The sequence below is a fragment of the Marmota marmota genome, unplaced genomic scaffold (assembly GCF_001458135.2).
Source record: "Marmota marmota marmota unplaced genomic scaffold, marMar, whole genome shotgun sequence".
Classification (NCBI taxonomy): Eukaryota; Metazoa; Chordata; class Mammalia; order Rodentia; family Sciuridae; genus Marmota; species Marmota marmota.
This window is the reverse complement of record NW_026000174.1, coordinates 62,105,214-62,125,803: the sequence shown is the minus strand read 5'-3', so window position 1 is coordinate 62,125,803 and position 20,590 is coordinate 62,105,214. Positions and strand designations below refer to the sequence as shown.

Genomic DNA, 20,590 nt, shown 5'->3' with positions numbered 1-20,590 from the left:
GCACAACCGGTGTGATTCTACATCATGTATAACCAGAAAAATGAGAAATTATACTCCATTTATGTATGATGTATCATAGTGCATTCTACTATCATGTATAACTAATCAAAACTAATTGAAAAAAAAGGAAAAAAAAAGAAAATTGTTTAGAACGTTTTTGAGAGATGGAAATAAAATTGATATAGCAAAGTTCAACCAACAAAGAAGACACTCATTTTCTTTCTTTTTTTGCATGAATAATAGAATTGGTCCTTTGAGTTTTGGCATGATAGTGATTTCTTCCCTTCTGAGGAGGTGAAATTTAATGTCTGTCTTTAAATTTGCTCCTCTCTCATTCATCCCCAATTGGACTTAAGTCCTTTCTGAAGACCTTAGTTGTTTCTTTAGTCTCCTCATGGCTGACTTCATCTCCTGGTTCCTCAGAGTGTAGATCATAGGATTGAGCAGAGGGGAGATGACAGTGAAGGTGACAGAGATGGCCGTGTCTGTGGGGAGGGCGGTGAAGGGCCGGGCATAGACATAGATGCAGGGCACAAAGTGCAGGGTCACCACAGTGATGTGGGAGGTGCAGGTGGAGATGGCTTTCTTCCTGCCCTCTCCAACATGAGACCTGAGCATCATCAGGATGACTGTGTAAGATATGAGAAGAAAGAAGAATATGAACCAGCTGACTAATCCATTGTTAGAAATCATCAGGAGCTCCAGAGTGGAGGTGTCAGTACAGGCAAGTTTGAGGACCTGGGGGACATCGCAATAGAAAGTGTTAAGGACATTGGGTCCACAGAAGGGGAGTGGGAGCAAGAGGGAGATCTGCACGATGGAGTGGACGAAGCCCCCCACCCAGGAGGCCACGATGAGGGCAGTGCATCTCCCCCGACTCATGATGGTCATGTAGTGCAGGGGCTTGGAGATGGCCATGTAGCGATCAAAAGCCATGACAGAGAGGGAGAACACATCGGCTCCCCCTAGAAGGTGGAAGAAGAACATCTGGGTGACACAGCCACTGAAGGAGATGGTCTTTCTCTCTGACAGAAGATCTATCAGAGCCTTAGGAGCTGTGATGGAGGAAAAGCAGATGTCAAGAACAGAGAGGTTGCGGAGCAGGAAGTACATGGGGGTGTGAAGATGAGATTCCCAGGTGACCGTAACCATGATGAGGAGATTGCCCATCAGAGTAGTCGTGTACACCAGAAGCAAGAAGAAGAATAAGACCCAGCTCAGCTCTCTGGACTGAGTAATTCCCAGAAAGATAAGTTCTTTCACTCTTGTGTCATTTCCTGAATCCATTGCCTCACAGACACTTTTTCAAGTTCATCTCTGGAAGAAATAACAGTAGAGTTATTAAAATATGGTCTGAAGTCTAGTGTCATCTTTTAGATTTGGGGGGAATATTTTTTCTACTTATGCACTGGGTCTACTATTCAGAATGTTGCCATTAGTTGAACAATTACCCAGGATTTTGACTCAGTTTTCTAAGCAGACAGATCTATCACTGAAGTCACCAAAGATTTTACTACAAAATCTGACACCTAAAATAATAAAAAGCAAGCATAAATTTGACCACTTTAACAATTTCTGTTCAGAAGCCATCATTAAGACAGTTAAAAGGTTTCCTGAAAAAAAGGAGAAGACATTTACATTAAACAATAAAACAGTCATGTTCAGAATATGTAAAGAGTTGCAAATCAGTTCAAAAAAACCCCCAGATGATCCAACCCAAAATAGCAAAAGGTAGGAATCAACATTTTGCAAAACAGGATATCTAAATTCCAATTCCACTTTTCTTGTTAGCATGGAAATGCAAATTAAAATGACAGGAATCAAGTGCTATATACACATTAGAAAGGCTAAATTGGGAAAGATGAAAAACCCCCGAAGTGGTGGTGAGGGATGGAACAGTTGCAAGTCTTGCACATGGATGGTGGGTGTGTCAAACTGGCACAACCACTTTGCTGCTTGTGTTTCTGATAAAACTGTATATGTAATTAGATATAAATGCACATTTCCTAAAGGTCTATTTCTGCATCTGAATCTCTCCTAAGGATATTTCTTCTCCTAAGGAATATGTACACATGTCTACCAAGAGACAGATCCTAGAATTTTCATAGCACCACTGTTCCTAACTCCCTCAAACTAGGAAAGGACCTAAAAAACTCACTAACAGTAGAAAATATAAATCGTGTCACAGTCACAACAGACTATGCAGCAGTTAGAGTGACTCATGCTATATGTAAGAATATAAGTGAGTCTCATAAACACCATGTTGTGCTGGATAACCCACACTCTAAAGGGAACATACTCTCACTTTGCTCACATGGGCAGAATTGAAGGGAGCCCGAGGAGGCTTCTGTGGTGCTGATGAGGTTCTGGGGCTTGTTACAAAGGTGTATTCAGCTTGTGTAAAAATTCATTGTTCTCTACGCTCACAGGCATTTTTCTGTATGTCAGTATATTTCAGGATGAAGTTACAACTTTGTAAATATGTGGTCATTCCTTCACAACATTTTAGTATCATGTCTAAAGAGTCAATTTCATGTACAGCAAAATGGAATGGGCCACCCAATTTCATAACAGCTGCTTTCATGGTTACACAGTTACAGTCTTCACCAGCTACAGTCTGACAGTCACCCTTGTATTTTCTATTCACTTCCTTTAGGTCCTCCCAAACTCTCAGTAGTTGACCTGCTGTCCACATGTAGTTCTTTTTATGATTCTGATTTTAATTCCTCTATTCCTTTACATTTTGCTCCTCCTCTTCTTTCTTTGTGGTATTGGAGATGGAAACCAGGGCTTCACATGTGCTAAGCAAATGCTCTACCACTGAGCGACACCCCCTTGCTCTTCTAATCATCTAGGGTGGTTTACCAACGAGCCACATCCACAGCGCTTTTTATTTTATTTTGAGACAGGGTCTCACTAAGTCGCTAAGGCTAGCTTTGAACTTGCAATCTTCCTAACTCCACTCTGCTAGGATTATAGGCGTGCACTGATAAGGGGGAAAAAGGTCCTGAAAATACTATATTTCCCCAAGCAGCACCTTCCTTTTCACTGACACAAATCAGAGCCCCCTTTTCTCATTGCATTGGCATTAGTTCAGATTTGTCTCAGTCTCCCCACCATGAGTGTCAATGTCAACAACAACAGTGGCAAGAATGATGGTTCTAAATAACCATCCTAGGAGATTTCAGTTTTACAGGATCTTTGAAGGAAGAGTTGCTCACACTGTACTTACCACAGCTGGGAAGTGGAGGAAACACCCAAGAGGAAGCTTGGTTTATCTGGAATGTCCAGACCCCTTTTCATTAAGGACAGCAGCTCACTCTAGAATCTTTCTTTCTGTTTGCAAATCTGCTCAGAAGGCACAGTAGCAAGTCCAAGAGCTTCCTGTATTGCATGCCTTCTCCCTCTCTCCAGCTCTTCTTTTACCTATTATCTTTTCTTCTCCCCCTCTTTCTCTATTCATCATTTCCATGACACTAAACTGTTTTTTTTTTTCCAAAGAAAGGGAACTCAAATAGAGGTCCTTCCTTAAGAACTTAAGACAGTAAGAATGTTGCAGCTTGTGGAACTGGCAGAAAACAAGGTGGGGCTGTACAAATGATGGTGATATAGACAAAGACAGTTCTCTTATTTGAGTCTATGCTATTTGTAAACCCCATGTTATCCAGAAACTCTGCTGAGCAATATCATGGCCCTCATATGCATTTTGGACACATACATGTAGATCATTGGGAACGTTTATGCCTTTAGGTATTACCACCTCCTATCTGGTGTGACCATGGAGAATTTACTCCATGAGCTTGTACCAAACTCATGAGTTCACAAGACATAGCTTAGAGTCCTCTTGAACATTCAGTATTATAATTTATCTGCAACATAATAATAAAAGATCTTCCTCATACACAGTGTGCTTCTAAGGAGGAGGTGAGTCACCCATGCCCCAGGTGAGTGAGTCTTTCCTTACATAGGCCAGGTCCATCTACAGGGGCTTATCTTGCTATTGACCCTGTGGTTCCCAGAACTTCGGGGTAAGGAGAAAGTTCCATCTTTTTTCTTGAAATAATTTTCTGCTTTGCTCAGGGACTTGGACTAAGACATGTATCAAAAGAAAATCAGAGTTTTTGTACTCATACATCTACTTATAAATGTGACTTAAAAAATTTATTTTTGGGGGCTGTGGCTTAGCAGTAGCCTACTTGCCTAGCATGTGTGAGGCACTGGGTTTGATGCTCAGCACCACATACAAAAAAAATTTAATAAAATAAAGATCTATCAACAACTAGAAAATAAAAATTAAAAAATTATTTTTGTATGCAGTTATAAGTGTAGATATTTATATTATAAACTTTTACAGAAAGAAAATACAAAATTATCCTCAATAAGAAATGCTGTCATTTGGAGACTAAGTTCTAGGAGGTTCATGCAATTTTCAAACATCATAGACCTGTAGGCAGAAAAAAGGAATTCAACTTTGCAAAATTTTTGCTTGCTTTTAGCAAACACTTATGGAGTGATTGTTGTGTGATAAGCCCATTGAATCATTTTTTTTGTCATTCTAAATCTATAATGTCTATATGAAATAGATATTATTATCCAGGTATTATAGATGGGGAAACTGAGGCACAGAAAGAGAAAAAGTAACTTAATCAAGGTCTCACAGTTGGTAGAATTTTATTTCAAGCCAATATTTGTCTTATTTCAAAGACTAATGTTCTTCTGCAAGTATCCTTCTTTTCAGTGGTGATGAATCATTCCCAGAAAATGCTGTAAAAAAAGAGGCTCAGGAAAATCCTTTGCAAATCAAATTAAAGTAATATTTTGTGTGAGATGGTGGTGTTAGAAGGTGGCAGATAGTGTGTGAGAGGAATGGCTGACAGTGACTTAGCCTGAGAGGATGTCAGAGTGACTTTATATGCTGAAGTGCTTGAATAAAAGCAGACTCTGAAAAATCAGACTTTGCAGTTTGCAGAGACCTTTATAAATAACCTGCAGCAAATACATAATATTCCAAAGGAAAGGCACAGAGATGAAGTCTGAGTAATATCAACTCACATGTGGATTCCCTTGCAAATAATGGATTTGGTGGGTTCCTTTGAATGGTGTCTTTTTGCAGAGGATTCTTTGAAAGTATAAAACACAATGTTCTAATGTTTGCATTAAAACACAAGCACAGTAGAAAGAGGGTCAAGGCAATGGATTAAAAAATACAATTTTAAGTGTCTTGCAAGGTCAAAATAAAGATCATGAGAATTTCTTAAAAATCACCACATAGGAGACCACACTTTGAAAACAAGCTTATTTTGGACAGAATCAGAAGACTAAGTGTTCCCCCTCAGCCCCAGGATTCCACAGAGCAAGCCTGTATCATTGTCTAGGGTGCCCCTAGATAATTAAGGCTTTCACTTTTTCAAATTTGAAAGTCCCCTACTCTTGATGGAATCCCTAAAAGTTTTAAAATCATTATTCATATTCAGTGGGCATGTGAAGGCACAGATAAACTTGTCATTAAAACATCTTCTCAAAGCCCCAAACTTCCTTTCCCAGGCAAAAAGCCCAGGTGGTCATACTGTATAGACTAAGCTCAGGAACCACCATCCTAAATTCTGTTTTACCAAAGAATCACCCTCCCGACAGAGCTGAGCACTTTCTCAGTTACCCTCAAAACACTTCAAACCTTAATATCCTGCCCAGTAAGACCACTGACCTGCTCGCTGTTTTGCAAGCTACACTTTTCTTCTTCCCACTACTGAAAAACAACTGCTTTTCTTTGCTTCCTTAAAAGCCTTGGTTTTGACAGGAGTATTCTACACACGCGTGCATTGCTGAAAAAAACCAACACTAACAATTTCTCAGTTTCAGAACTTCAAACACACCAACACTAGCTGTTGGCTTAATCTCCAAGTGGGAAATCGATCGGCTTATAATGCTTGCACTGCATCTTAGAAGTGCGTACCAGGGGAATTCTGGGTTTAATGTAAAGCCTACCTCAAGGCCAGTGGTTTTGTTATCTTCTTCCTTCAGATGGGAAAAAGCAACCGCAGGGAATCACTGTTCTCACTCTTCTGTTCTGCTTTACAGTGCCTTGGACACTGTATTAGTCCCTTAGCCACAGCCCGATATAGGAATTAGCAAAGGGAATACGGTTGGGGATGAATGTGGAGGCTGAGTGGCCAATATGGTGGAGTTCCTGGGGGAATCATTAAAATGTCACCAAGGTCTCTCTCTCCCTCTCATCTTTCTCTCTCTCTTCCTCTCCCTCCCCTGCTCCCTCTCACTCACCTCTTCTCTGTCCCTTCTCTCCCATCCATGCAAGAGGGACATGAATACATGCACATTCAGGGCACATCCTTTCCCCTAGAGGAAGCACAAAGTGCATTTCTTCTTTGACTCAGGAAGAAAGTGTTGTATTAAATGACACTGAGGACTGTGCTGTCTTCCCCTTTACCAAAGTCACTTTAAAGGCCTGAAATCAGTTGGGAAATAAAGCCTGAATAAAAGGGTAGTCGTGGAAAAATGAAAGCTCTGTGGTTACTGTAAGGGCAGCTCTCAGAGCCTGGACTAAGTTTCGTTTTAAAGCAATATGTACACTGCTCTTATGCAATTATTTTCATTTACATCTCTGATAACTACAATTTATTCAGAATCTAGGGAGGGAGCATGGTGATAACTCTCGATATTCATCAATTCCTGACTTCATAAATAACTTGTTATTTTTTCATGACTATTCAGAGATATTTATCATTAAAACAATTGACTCAGGGACATATATATGTACAAAGGATTGTTTGAAAGTCGTGTGCGCATAGATTCACTTGAGTATTCTATGGTGCTTAGCAGCGGAGCTTAAAGAATAACCCAAACATACCTCATTTCATTATGTATACATGTATCCAAACACCCATGTTGTACACTATTAATATGTATAATTTTTATTTGTCAATTACACCTTAATAGAGCTGGTTAAAAAAAAAAAAAAGAAAAAAACAACCCTGGGCAGGGGTTGTGGCTCAGTCATAGAGCGCTCACCTAGCACCTGAGAGGCCCTGAGTTCGATCCTCAGCACCACATAAAAATAAAATAAATAAAGATATTGTGTCCAACTATAACTAAAAAGTAAATATTTTAAAAAAAACAAACCCTGGGGCTGGGGATGTGGCTCAAGTGGTAGTGCGCTCACCTGGCATGCGTGCAGCCCAGGTTTGATCCTCAGCACCACATACCAACAAAGATGTTGTGTCCGCCAATAACTAAAAAATAAATAATAAAAATTCTCTCTCTCTCTCTTCTCTCTCTCTCTAAAAAAAAAAAAAACACACCTGATTTAAATTGGAAAAAATGCAGCCTAACTAGTGATTTTATGTTATCCAGAAAATGCTTGTGTGATCAGATGCAATTGCTTTCCCCTTCATGTATGTGTTTGGACATGGTTTGAGGAGGTCATCAGGGACAATGACATGACAAGAGTTCCAGAGTACTTTTCCCTCCTAGAATTACACTTTGGAGATACAGTGACTCAGACTTTATACATCTTTGGTGTCATCACATTCTATCATAGAGATCAAAAACACGATTGGAGTGAATCACAAGAGATTGGAAAGAAAGAACACATTTGCATGAAATGGGCTATTAAGTGATTCTTGGTGCTCATTTCTTATAGGCAGTTTCATAAAGAAAAACCCAGAGTCTTGAAACCAGAGCTACTAGGGTCAGGGCACCATGAATCTATGAATAATGAGGTGGAAAATGTGAATCATTCTTAGAATTTCTATGTGGGGGAGGTAAATTGATATTGTAAAAATTAGAGTGGATCAGGGGGCAGGAAGTGGCAAACATTTGAGATAGTTGTTTGGAGGCATCGTGAATGCTTCTGGGGCCAGGCCAGGGCCAACGAGGGACACAAATGAAGTTGTCCTCCACATGCTATGATTTGCTTTCTTTTCTCCATCCTACTGGTCCTGTCTTCTGGATTTGTATTTGATCCACTGTCTCCTTTTCATCTGAAACCGACCTGTGCTGTATCTCTCAGCTTGTATCAGCTTCAGGGTGGCTCTGAACCTTAATAAAATAACAAGGAAACCGATTGTCATGCTTTAATGCTAGGAAGCAAGCATTTTTAAAAAATGTTTTAAGTTTTAGATGGACAAAATACCTGTATTTTATTTATTTATTTATTTTTATGTGGTGCTGAGGATCGAACCTAGTGCCTCACACACACTAGGCAAGCGCTCTACCACTGAGCCACAACCCCAGCCCAGAAAGCAAGAAATTTTAAGATGATAGATGTTTTGAATTCATTGTACATGCCCGTGTTTTCTACTCCCTCACTTTTTAAAAAGTAATGAGTGCGGGCCAGATAGGAGAAGATTAACAGGACAAGAGGGGACAGAAACCTTGTTAGGCAAAGCAGAAGGGCAATATTAACAGTGACATTTGCCTTTCACTTAGCATTTACTATCTTCCAGATAGCTGATGTTTTATATACACTACGTCATTTTAACTTAACCACTCCATGAGATGGATAGTTTATTTGCTCTAGATCACCAGCTGATGGGAGGCAGACAGAGATTTGCATCCAGATCTGAAGGTGAAGCTTTCAGCTGCCAGACTTTGCCACTTTCAGTAGCAAATAACACTCGCCTATAAAGGGACACCAACAGTTTGAAAAATAGACTGGTCAGAGTATTATCTTCTACTTTTTCTCCAGTGGGAGGAAATATGAATGGTGAAGCTGAACCCTAATAAGGCTGCAAATCAGTCCTTGGATAGTAGAGATGGACTGCATCATGGGTGGGATCTTTGAGGTTTCTGCCTTTGTTTAATCTCATCTCAAGAATATGGATCTGGCACGTCTCTTCTGTGTTGAAACAAATCTCTTTATGCCATTCTGATAAATCTTCCCAAGCTGCTTCATTCTTGATGGGAATCCAGGAAGGCAACCATTATGTTCTGAGGAGTTTAACTCAGCAGAGGAAAATTTCTCAATCTATGATAGGCCATCCATACCCACAGAGGTGCTGATCAAAAGTCCTGCTAGAACATGGTTACAGCTTAGTATAGACAGATCCAATAGTGTAAGAAATGACATTCGTGTGGTATGAGACAATGACGTTTCTAGAATTAGTTTGATTGAAAATCTTGAACAAATCACCTTTTCTTTCTGGGATTTTATTACTTTATCTTCTGAAAAAGGAGTTGAACTAGATCATGCAGTCATTTTGATTGACATATTTTTACTTTGATTTTGATTGGAAATATATACATCAGCTCAATCCTATCATGGTAGTTACTTCATGTGAAACAGAAGCTTAGGTTTAGTTGGCCATGCGTTTGGGTACACAAATCCATGGGAAACACAGGAAAGGACTCCTTGGTGATAAAGCCTTGGGATTCTTTTTCTACTCTCTTTCAAAAGGCAGGAGTCTTCTCTTCAGTCTCCCCATGGCTGACTTCATTTCCTGATTCCTCAGAGTGTAGATCAAGGGGTTCAGCAGAGGGGAGATGACAGTGAAGGTGACAGAGATGGCCTTATCTGTTGGGAGGGCAGTGAAGGGCCGGGCATAGACATAGATGCAGGGCACAAAGTGCAGGGTCACCACAGTGATGTGGGAGGTGCAGGTGGAGATGGCTTTCCTCCTTCCCTCCCCTACCTGGGACCTCAGCATCATCAGGATGACTGTGTAGGACACAAGCAGGAAGATAAACCACAGGGTAGTGACCAGGCCATTGTTGGAAATCATCAGGAGCTCTAGAGTGAAGGTATCAGTACAGGCGAGTTTGAGGACCTGGGGGACATCACAGTAGAAGGTGTCAAGAACATTGGGTCCACAGAAGGGCAGCGGAAGCAAAAGGGAGATCTGCACAATGGAGTGGATGAAGCCCCCCACCCAGGAGGCCACGATGAGGGCAGTGCATCTCCCCCTACTCATAATGGTCACATAATGCAGGGGCTTGGAGATGGCCATGTAGCGATCAAAAGCCATGACAGAGAGGGAGAAAATGTCTGCCCCACCAAGGAGGTGGAAGAAGAACATCTGTGTCATGCAGCCTATGTAGGAAATGGTCTTCTTCTTTGACAGAAGGTCCACCAAGACCTTAGGAGCCGTGATGGAGGAGAAGCAGATGTCAAGGATGGCTAGGTTGCGGAGCAGCAAGTACATGGGGGTGTGAAGGCGGGACTCACAGGTCACAGTGACCAGGATAAGGAGGTTTCCCAGCAGAGTCATCATGTATACAAAACACAGAATGATAAATAAGACCACACTCAGGTCTTGGGACTGAGTAAGTCCCAGAAATATAAATTCTTTTACTGTGGTGTCATTTCCTAACTCCATTGAATTGTGTTTCCTCTTCTTTGTACATCTTGGAAAAAATTAAGAGTGTTATTTCAGAAGGTGTTTATTCTCCCTTAGTCTAAATGCAGGTTTATAGGGTCAGGAATTAAGTCTGAAAACTCAGGAGGCATTGTTGCTGCATGGATTGCTATCTCAGGGTAACTGTGGATGTTTCCAAATGACATGACATCTTATTACACAAGCATGAATTTGATTACTTTTTCTCCTGTAAATGGCATTTATTGTAGAAAATGTTTAAGAGATCATGTTCTAAGTATATAAGTTCTAAGTAGCCAAGATAATCAAAGGTGGATGCTAGATATTGATAAATGGACTATTTGTGGCATGGGAATTAGAAAGTGGAGTTATTATTATTTTTTTAATGTGGTATAATTAAAACACTTTGGGTTTCACAGGAATTTCCCCCCCTCAGACTGGATAACCCATTTAAGTAGTTCTAAGAACCCCTATCTGCAAAATGATGATCTTTGGATTAAATTCTGCAGAAGCATTTCCTCCTTTTTAATTGCAAGTTTCATTCCATGAAAAATTAGAAAGTTTTAAAAGACATAAAATTTCTTCTATTACTCATTTTTCCTTAAGGGGAACTCATTGTTTCTGCCTTTCCTTTAAATACCAACACTCCTACAAAGTGAAAAATCTTCAGCTCCCGAAATGAAAGTTTTAATCAAAACTTCCTTTCTGTTCATTGTTCAAATTTCTTAAAGATTAATTCTTTTATTGAGCGACCATTGACTTACAATAGACTGCACATATTTGAAATGTATGCTTTGATAAAGAATGACCTAGGTTAATAGCTATGGCACTATCACTGTGGTTAAGAAAGGGAAAAAAATGAACATTTATGTATAGGTTGTTGTGTGGACATATGGCTCCATTTTTCTTGGGCAAATAACTAAGGGGTGGAATAGCTGTAGATTTTAACATTCATTAATAAGGAAGTAAGCATTAGGCTGGGGAAGTGGCTCAGTGGTAGAGAGCTTGCCTAGCATGTGTGAGGCCCTGAGTTCCATCCCCAGCATTGGGCCAGGGAGCAAGTACAATTTTTAAAAAGGCTAAATGGTTTGAACAGATGCTTCAACAAGAAGGTACAGTCATAGAAAATTAGTACATTAAAAGATGTTCAACATGGTTTATTACTGGGGAAGTATAAATTAAAACCACATTGTAAATTGAAAATGGTATTCACCTATTAGAGCGACTAATATTAAAATGGATCTATCCAGAGTGGGTAAAGTTGTAGAGAAACTAGAATACTGGTGAGGATGTAAAATGGTAAAACCACCTTAAAAAACCGTCTGGTGGTTTCTTAAAATGTTAAACATATACTTACCATAGAATTGTGTTGCTTTGGGGTTCTTTTCTTGTTTTTTCATGAACCCTTGAAATGGTCCTTAATTTCTTAATTTCTTCCCAGTTTATCTCCCTTTTCGTCCCATAATCGGAAACAAACAAAAAGAGTGAAAGTCACTTTCTTCCCATTTTTTGTATGTCTTTGTTAGTCCAAATGAAGACATTTCTTTTGACACAGTTTACTTTCCATTCAAAATGTTTTTCCTCAATATGCAACTTTGTCCAAGATCTATTTAATTACAAAGACTTAAAACCAGCTGCCGAGAGGTGGTTTAGAGGTGGCTGCTTGGTGAACTCTGGCACCACATGCCCATCTGTCCAAAGCCCATCTGGGCACTGGCTGGTTATGCTGTTCCACTGAGACACTTACCCCATTGACCTCAGTCTATGCACAGGTCATTTGGAGGCAGCAGCATCTTCTTCATATGATTTTTGTGGAAACTAAACGAATTAATCTACATTAAGCATTAGTACTTAGAATACTGCCTAATTCATAAGTGTGATTATATGTGTGTAAGCATGAAGAAAAACTCTGGGTTAACAACTTACATACACACATTGCTTCTTCAGAGACTCAAACATCATCAGATTATACTGTTTTACAGAAAGTAGGAGGTTTTTTCTTTTGGTGGCAATAAAAGCAGGGCAGAAGTTGGTGACCATGTATGAGGTGAGAAGACCACTTGCCTGGTGTGGCTTCCATGTGGCATCATGAAGTGGTGCAGTGCAAGGGCTGGGTAGCAAGAGCCATCTGGGTTCAAGTCCTGGCTTTGCATATGTGGGATCTGGGCAAGTGTGTGCCCTCACTGAATCTGTGCTTCCTCTGTGGAATGGAGATAATAATAGCACCCACTCCACGGGGAGGTTGTGAGGAGTTGGTGAATTGTATATGTAAAGGTTTCCATGTGCAGGCTGGATATTCCTTATGCCTAGAACTGTGCTGGGTAACTTTAATGGTGGGAGCTCATGGGTAGATGGGGCATATTGAACCAAATGGTATCTGAATGCTTCTGCAGAATTTAATCCAAAGAGCATCCTTTTGAAGATAAGGGTCCTTAGAACTACTTAAATGGGTTATCCAGTCTGGGGGGAAAATTCCTTTGAAACACAAAGTGTTTTAGTCATGCCACACTAAAAAAATCAATCCAGAGTAGCTTAAAGAGTGCAAATGGTCACCAGAAAGCACCAACTCAGTCTAGTTGTTGGAGATGCTCAGGGGAACAACCTTGGTTATAACAGTCTTCCACCAAGACTCCAGTTGTACAGCAAACTTGGTCTACACAGAAGGGTAGAAAATCAAGGAATAGATTCTATGTTTAAAAACTACCTTTGGTAATTCAAAGACAAGCTCCTTCAGCTTCTCCATCCTTCTGCTTTTAAAAATCCATCTAACTATTTAGCAAATACTGATAGAGCATGGTCGAGTTCCAGGTTATTTGAGAGAAAGGAATACAATCCAAACAGTGGGAAAGCATCACTATCTATAGTTATAGGGGAGTGACAGGGGCTGTCTCAGGACAGATGAAAAGCTGAGTGTGAGAAAAGGATTTCTCACCACAAGGCTCAGAAAATTGCACAGAGGAGGTGACACTTACATTTTGGGCATTTGGGGATGGGAAGAAAGTGCTGGACTTGTGGGACCACTGGAAGTTGCTTATGAACAGGATGCTCGATGAGAAAGCTAATTTCTTGAGTTTCATGTGAACTTCATGTAGGTGTTAATTGTATGTCGTTCTACTTTCCTGAGAATTTGAAATACTTCATTTTTCTCTCTAGGTTAAATTTGGGATAAGAATCATCTCTGTAGATTTCCTAGTCTGAGGAGATCCATCCGGATAGAGGGAAGAAATGCATGACAACAATCTCTTTTCTGTACAATTCAAGAAACCCCAGAGAACAAAAGCTGCTTTCCCCCCAATTCCAGTCTGATCTCATTTCACAATGATTATCATTCTTAATATTCTTAACCTTTATTAATCTTAACGATTACACCTGGATTTCTTTTTTTAAAAAAATGTGTTTTCAGTTGTAGATAGACACAATACCTTTATTTTATTTATTTGTATTTATGTGGTGCTGAGGATCGAATCCGGTGCCTCACATGGGCTAGGTGAACCGCTCCACCAACTGAGCTACAACCCCAGCCCCTACCCCTGGATTTCAATAGTTCTTACTATTGTTTGCTCATCTGGTGACCAGGCACATACAATCTTGTGGCACTGTCTCTTACCTATGATCTCCAGCCTTCTTTCAAGAGCTCCGACATCTTAACTAAAGTTCACTTCAAACTTGGGAAGCATTTGGTTTCAGAACGTTCTGTTAAACACCCCTCTGGAAGCCACTGATTTTAGTGGCTTCTTTTTTGCATCGATGTGACAAAGGGCAGACTCAGGGAATAGTATTGGTTCTTCAACACTGGTACCCAGTGCTCTGTCATATTTACCAATTTCTTAATCCCAGAATAAATGTGAGAATTGTCAGAGGGATTTTGGTGGATATTCTGTGCAAGAATTCTGGTTATGGTGAGGTTGTTTCAGTGGGAGTAATTAAGAAGTTACTTAGGCACGTATGCTTAGGGATATACACTCTGTCTAGACTCTACACTTTTGTAGAGGCAGCCTAAAGAGAGAATCCCCTCAGGCTCTGGCTTCAACAGGGGGAGAGGTTACCTTAAAATATGTCAACTTGTATTTCTTACAAAACCCAAATTGCACTGTTCTTGATCATCAGAGGGGCTCTTTGCCCTTGAATCCATGAAGTTGACATAGACTTATAACTGGCAGGGCATTGGTTCCTGTTCTATTTCTGTATCTGAAAATTCATACAAAGAATACTGGATTTTCAGGGGCAGGAAGATTGGGGTAAGTCCCATCCCACCCCACTTTGTTTACAAGGCGTTCCCCCTTTGGGGAAGAGGGTGAAGCAGGCACAGGAAAGAGCACTATTGCTAGCTGTTTACATTAAGAAAAAGTGAGCAAAAAGATGTCCACACGGTGAGAAATGTGCTTCCATTCGATAGCTAGCTATGTTGTTTGACCATTTCTACTCTCTACAATTTTAAGGCCTTCAAAACTGAATATTGTCAAGAGTTGCTCCCTCTGCCTATCTGGAATGCTTCTGCAGCAAAGGGCAACCTGCCGACTTCTTCCTCCTTAGGCCCTAGACAGCCTCCAGGCAGAAGGGATTCTACGAGCAGAAGTCTCCCTAATGTCACCTAAAGTCCAAACCCAACTCCTTCTCTCTAGTTGCAACAGAATTAAGTTTAGTATATCCAGCTCTTTCCCAGTGAAGATCAACAAACTGAATGCTTACAGTGCTATTTCTGAGTTACTCTTTGGATTCAAGACCTCCCCAGTTGCAATTTGCAGGGATTTACTTTACATCTGCATGATTCAGTCAAGGTGTCCCTTCAAAATGACAAACCCCAGCATCCAGCCTGAATAAGTTAATAACAAAATGCAGGAAGCAGAAATTTCTCAGTTTCCCCAAATGGCACTTTGGTAGGATATTACTTCGTAGTATTAACCAACAGTCTCCACCACCTCCCTCTTCTCATTCCCAAAGGCTTTAGGGGAAGAAAAACATTTTGAATTGAGGAAAAAACTGTTTTGGAAAAATCATTTTTTAAAATTTTAATTGGTTCTTTTTAGTTATACATGATAATAAAATTTATTTTGACATAATTATAAAAGCATGGAATATAATTTGTTCTAATTTAGTCCCCGGTACTTTCCTTTTGAGCATCATCTTTAAAGAAAAATGAGAGAAGTATTTAATATTATTAAGTATTCTTATGTGCTAGGTATTTCTTTTTTAATACCAGGGATTGAGCCCAGGGACACTCAATCACAGAGCCACATCTCTAGCCCACACTTTTAAATATTCATTTAGAGACAGGGTCTCGCTGAGTTGTTTAGTGCCTCACTTTTGCTGAGACTGGCTTTGAACTCATAATCTTCCTGCCTCGGCCTCCCAAACTGCTGGGATTATAGGCATGTGCCACCATTCCAGGCTGCTAGGTACATTTAACAAAATAAAATTTTAACTTTAGGACAGATTTACAGCAAAACTGCAAGAATATTATTAAGTTTCCATATACCTGACACACAGTTTCCCTGTGAACAGTATTACAGTAATTTTGTCACAACTAAAAAAACTACATGTTGATAAATTATTACTAAATAAAGTCTATGTTTTATTTAGATTTCCTTACTCTTGAACTTAATATCCTATTTTTTTTTTGTTAAAGGATCCCATCTAGGATAACACATTGCATTTCTTTGCCCTGTCTCCTTAAGCTCCTCTATATGAAAAATTTCTCAGATTTTCCTTGTTTTTGATGGCCTTGACAGTATTAAGTAGTTATGTATTTTAGAGAAGGTCCCTCAATTTTGCTTGGTCTAGTGATTTTCCCTTGGGTAGACAGAGGTCATAGGTTTTTGGGAGAAAAGGTACAGAGCTAAAGTGCCCCTTCATTCCAGCATGTCAAAGGGCACATGCTGTTAAAATGATTTGTCACCAATGTGTTGAATACCTGGACAAAGTAGTTTTTTTCAGGTTTCTCCAGATTTTTTGTTCTGCTTCCACATTGTGCTCTTGGGAGGACATCACTATTCAGGACTCCCATGCAAGGAGTTGGGGGTTAGGCTACACCTCTTTTTGTTTGCCTTCAGAAGTTTTATTTTTTATTATTTATATTTTTCTTTAGTTGTAGATGGATACATGACTTTATTGTATTTATTTATTTTTATGTGGTGCTAAGGATCAAACCCAGTGCCTCACACATGCTAGGTAAGCGCTCTACCACTGAGCCACAACCCCATCCCTCAGAAGTCTTATTTAAAAGGTTCCCCAAATCACCTTCACTAAAGAACCCAAACTGGGCAGTCTCCATTCCATGTGAGCAAGAATTCCTGAGCCCCAACTGAAAAATACAAGTGGGTCCTCAGACATGGATATGGAAATACATCAAGACCTGCTGACCCCTAAGCCAGGCAGAACAATTCTCCAAGTATTCCAGGGATCTCAGGGCAGCCTACATCTCTTTGAGGGTGGAGAATCCACATAAGTTATTTGGAATTCTACACCATGTGATACTTGTTCATTACCCTCCATCGATTTTTTTAAAATATTTTTTTAGTTGTAGATGGACACAATATCTTTATTTTATTTACTTATTTTTTTAATGTGGTGCTGAGGAACGAACCCAGTGCCTCACTCATGTGAGGCAAGTGCTCAACCACTGAGCTACAGCCCCAGCCGCTCCACTGATTTATTTATTCAATCATTTATTTACATCAGCATGAACTCATGGGTATTTATTTTATGCTTTGGTTAATAATCCAACACTACGTTTTGTACGTTGAAGCATGGGTTATTTCACCTCTGGCCCCTGGGAGCTCCTGTACTTCTGACAAGTGCTGGTAGGCCCTGTTGTAACTCAGGCAGTGCCAACTACAAGGCACCTGCTCTCAACCAGTGGAGTGTGGACTTGAGATTAAAAAGTCTTTTAAGGTGGGCATCATTAGCTTATTCATATTACAGAAGTAGCAGAGGAACTTAACTTGGATGTGATGACCTAATTATGACGTGATTCCCACCTTGCAGAACCCCAAGGCCTGAGCTCCCTTCTGGCTGATGGTGCAGAGATATGGTGGGAAGACCTGAGTGATTTTAATTCTGATTCCTTTATTTCTTCTGAGGCTGTGTAGCAAAAGCAACATACATCTCTCTGCTAAAAATTTTATTTTTCTTTTCTGAGACACAAAGCACATCTGTTTACTTTGGGGGTATGCTGATCAGAATCTTTGAAAGTCATGCTTATCTTAGTAGAAATAGAAAACTTAGTTAGAAATCAGGTAGCAAAGAGAGTCTACCTGATGTTCAACATTCTCAAAGGTGGGGACAGGAGGGAACTACTGGTCCATTCTGTCTGAAGGTCCAAGTCTTTTCCTGAGTCTCCCCATGGCTGACTTCATCTCATGGTTCCTCAGAGTGTAGATCAAGGGGTTCAGCAGAGGGGAGATGACAGTGTAGGTGACAGAGATGGCCTTATCTGTGGGGAGGGCAGTGAAGGGCCGGGCATAGACATAGATGCAGGGCACAAAGTGCAGGGTCACCACAGTGATGTGGGAGGTGCAGGTGGAGATGGCTTTCCTCCTGCCCTCTCCTGCCTGAGACCTTATTAATAATAATATGACCAAATAGGACACCAGGAGCAGGAAAAACCACAGTGTGGTGAGCATCCCATTGTTGGAAATCATGAGCAGTTCAAGTACAAAAATGTCAGTACAGGCGAGTTTGAGGACCTGGGGGACGTCACAGTAGAAAGTGTCAAGGACATTGGGCCCACAGAAGGGCAGTGGGAGCAAGAGGGAGATCTGCACAATGGAGTGGACGAAGCCCCCCAGCCAAGAGCCCACTATTAACCCAATACAACTGTTTCTGTTCATGATGGTCATGTAGTGCAGGGGCTTGGAGATGGCCACATATCGATCTAGAGCCATCACTGACAGAGAAATTACATCCACCCCCCCAATAAGATGGAAGAAGAACATCTGAGTGAGGCAGCCATTGAAGGAGATGGTCTTCTTGTCAGAGAGAAGGTCCACCAGCACTTTGGGAGCTGTGATGGAGGAAAAGCAGATGTCGGCAATCGACAAATTTCGGAGCAAAAAATACATGGGGGTGTGTAGGCGTGACTCCCAGGTCACAGTGACCATGATGAGAAGGTTTCCCAGCAGAGTCGTCAGGTACACCAGAAGTAGGAAAAGGAACAAGACAAAGCTCACGTCTTGATTCTGGGTGAGGCCAAGGAAAACAAATTCTTTTACCCTGGTGCAGTTCTCCATCTCGATGGGGTCATCCTCTTTTTGCTCTTTTGTTCCAAGGTGTGTCGAATGAAAGAAAGGACAATTTATTTTGTTGTCTGTCCAAGGTCCTAGTGTGCAACCAGAAGCTTCCCTGCATGGCTGCAGTGTTTGCAATTTGTTAAGCTGTCCACATTTTAAAAATGGCAATCAGGTTTTGTGATCAAATCACATTTTACACACAATACCATTCATTTCTTTTCCTATAGAACTATTTTGGGTAAGAAAGTCCATTAAGGAGTGATATTTACATAGCACATTTAAGGAGATAAAGCCACCAAAGTTGAACCTGATGCTTTGGTACCAACATCCAATATCATAAAAACTTTTCTGCGTCTATTCTGCTTTAATAAAATTGTTTCAATTCTTGTCCATTGTGCTTCTTTGAAGGGAGGTAGTGAAAGTTTCTGGCTTCCTTAAAGGCAAGATATAAAAGGACCATCTGCACTGCTCCTAATTTGTGATTATTATCTGTTATTTCTCCACACTACCAGAACCTGTGGGTATTTTGGAAATCTGAAAGAAAGATGCTTTTGTAAGTTCATTAAGACTGAATGAAGGCTTGGTTCTGCCGAGAGAGGCTGTGGCACATTGTGCAGAGAGCTCTGGACTGGGAGACTGCAGATACGGGTTGCATCTTGTCCACACTCTGGATCTGACAATTGAATGATGGGGGCTGTGACCCTCAACTCTGAACGGCGTGGGAACTCTCAGTTGGAGCCCACAGAGAGCAAGAGGAATCTGAACTGAGGGGGAGATTCACTTGACAGGCTACAAATTGAAGAAAGTTCTGATGCAGGAGCTCAATTTTAGGCTCTGCCAAAAGGAGGAAGCAAATTGGAAACCTACTTCTCTCCCTGTTCTGCTCCTCCTTCTCTGTCTCGTAGACATCAGTAGATCCATTTGTAAGTGGTTGAGAAAAACCATCTGGAGAGTCAGTCAGGATGCCCTCTGCAAGCTTCCCATCTCAAGACATAAAGTGTCTTGTGAATAGTTCTCTCTTATGAAGAAGTAGCTTTTATTTCATTCCTACAGACAAAGACACAATGTTCAAAAAAAGGTGAGCTCATTTCCCCAAACTGACAACACCAGTAAGTTGTTGAACGGATGTGATTCTGTTTAGTTCCCAAACCTGCATTCCATTTGTTAATGAGAACATGCAATAGTTGTTTAAGCATTGAATTCATTAGAATTATTTCCCCACCTCAATTTTAGGGTAAAGGTGAGAGAAAAACAGTCCCAGATGAGCTGTATGTTTAAAAAGGTCATAAAGTTTCCAGATAAATCAGGACCTAGCATAGGTTCAACCTAACCTCCCAGGCATCTGCAGCACCCTCGATAACATGGTGCAGCAGAAATTGATGTTAGAAAAATGGAACCCGAGGGCTGGGGCTGTAGCTCAGTGGTAGAGCACTTGCCTTGCATGCGTAAGGCACTGGGTTCAATCTTCAGCACCACATAAAATAAATAAATAAATAAAGGTATTGTGTTCATCTACAATTAAAAAAAAAAGACTATTAAAAAAAGTGGAACCCGATTCTGTAAAGTTAGATTCAACTGCATTCCTGACAATGCCTTTATTTATCACTGAGACTGCATCTAGCCAAGGAGTCCTTTTGTCCTTCCACACACATTCTGTGACCCTCCCAGCATGGTGGGGATTGGGCTGGTACTAGCAATACACACACAGTTTGGTAAAGTCCTACCTTTGGAGACATTTTCTGTGTGCTGGAGAGCACATACATTTAAGTGTGTAACACTCATGGGACACAATGTGGCCTGATCAGTACTGTGGGAGCATGGCCGACCTGCATCGGAAGTTTTCCAGAGGAGACCAAGGTTTCACTCAGGCTTCATGAATTTCCAAGAATCAGAAGCAGAGATATATCACACAGAGGCAAGAACTCGCGAAAGTTCAATAAGCGGTAAAAATAACAGGACTGTACAGGCAGCATTGGGGCACACAGTGCGGTTGGCACACTGTAGAATGGAAGCAGGTTTTTAGCACTAAGAGAA

The 20,590-nt window shown here is 40.7% G+C and overlaps 3 protein-coding genes across 3 annotated transcripts; all 3 read right to left on the bottom strand.

Annotated features, from left to right (window-relative positions):
• Window positions 1-351: 351 nt before the first annotated feature.
• On the bottom strand, window positions 352-1,287 carry LOC107160046 (olfactory receptor 4D9). Its single transcript, XM_015506709.1, has one exon. The coding sequence runs from the start codon at window positions 1,285-1,287 to the stop codon at window positions 352-354; it is 936 nt and encodes a 311-aa protein (XP_015362195.1).
• An 8,108-nt stretch (window positions 1,288-9,395) lies between these two features.
• LOC107135415 (olfactory receptor 4D11) lies at window positions 9,396-10,331 on the bottom strand. The gene has a single exon (XM_015477290.1). The coding sequence runs from the start codon at window positions 10,329-10,331 to the stop codon at window positions 9,396-9,398; it is 936 nt and encodes a 311-aa protein (XP_015332776.1).
• Window positions 10,332-17,620: 7,289 nt separating this feature from the next.
• Window positions 17,621-18,556, bottom strand: LOC107135414 (olfactory receptor 4D10-like). The gene has a single exon (XM_015477289.1). The coding sequence runs from the start codon at window positions 18,554-18,556 to the stop codon at window positions 17,621-17,623; it is 936 nt and encodes a 311-aa protein (XP_015332775.1).
• Between the last annotated feature and the right edge of the window lie 2,034 nt (window positions 18,557-20,590).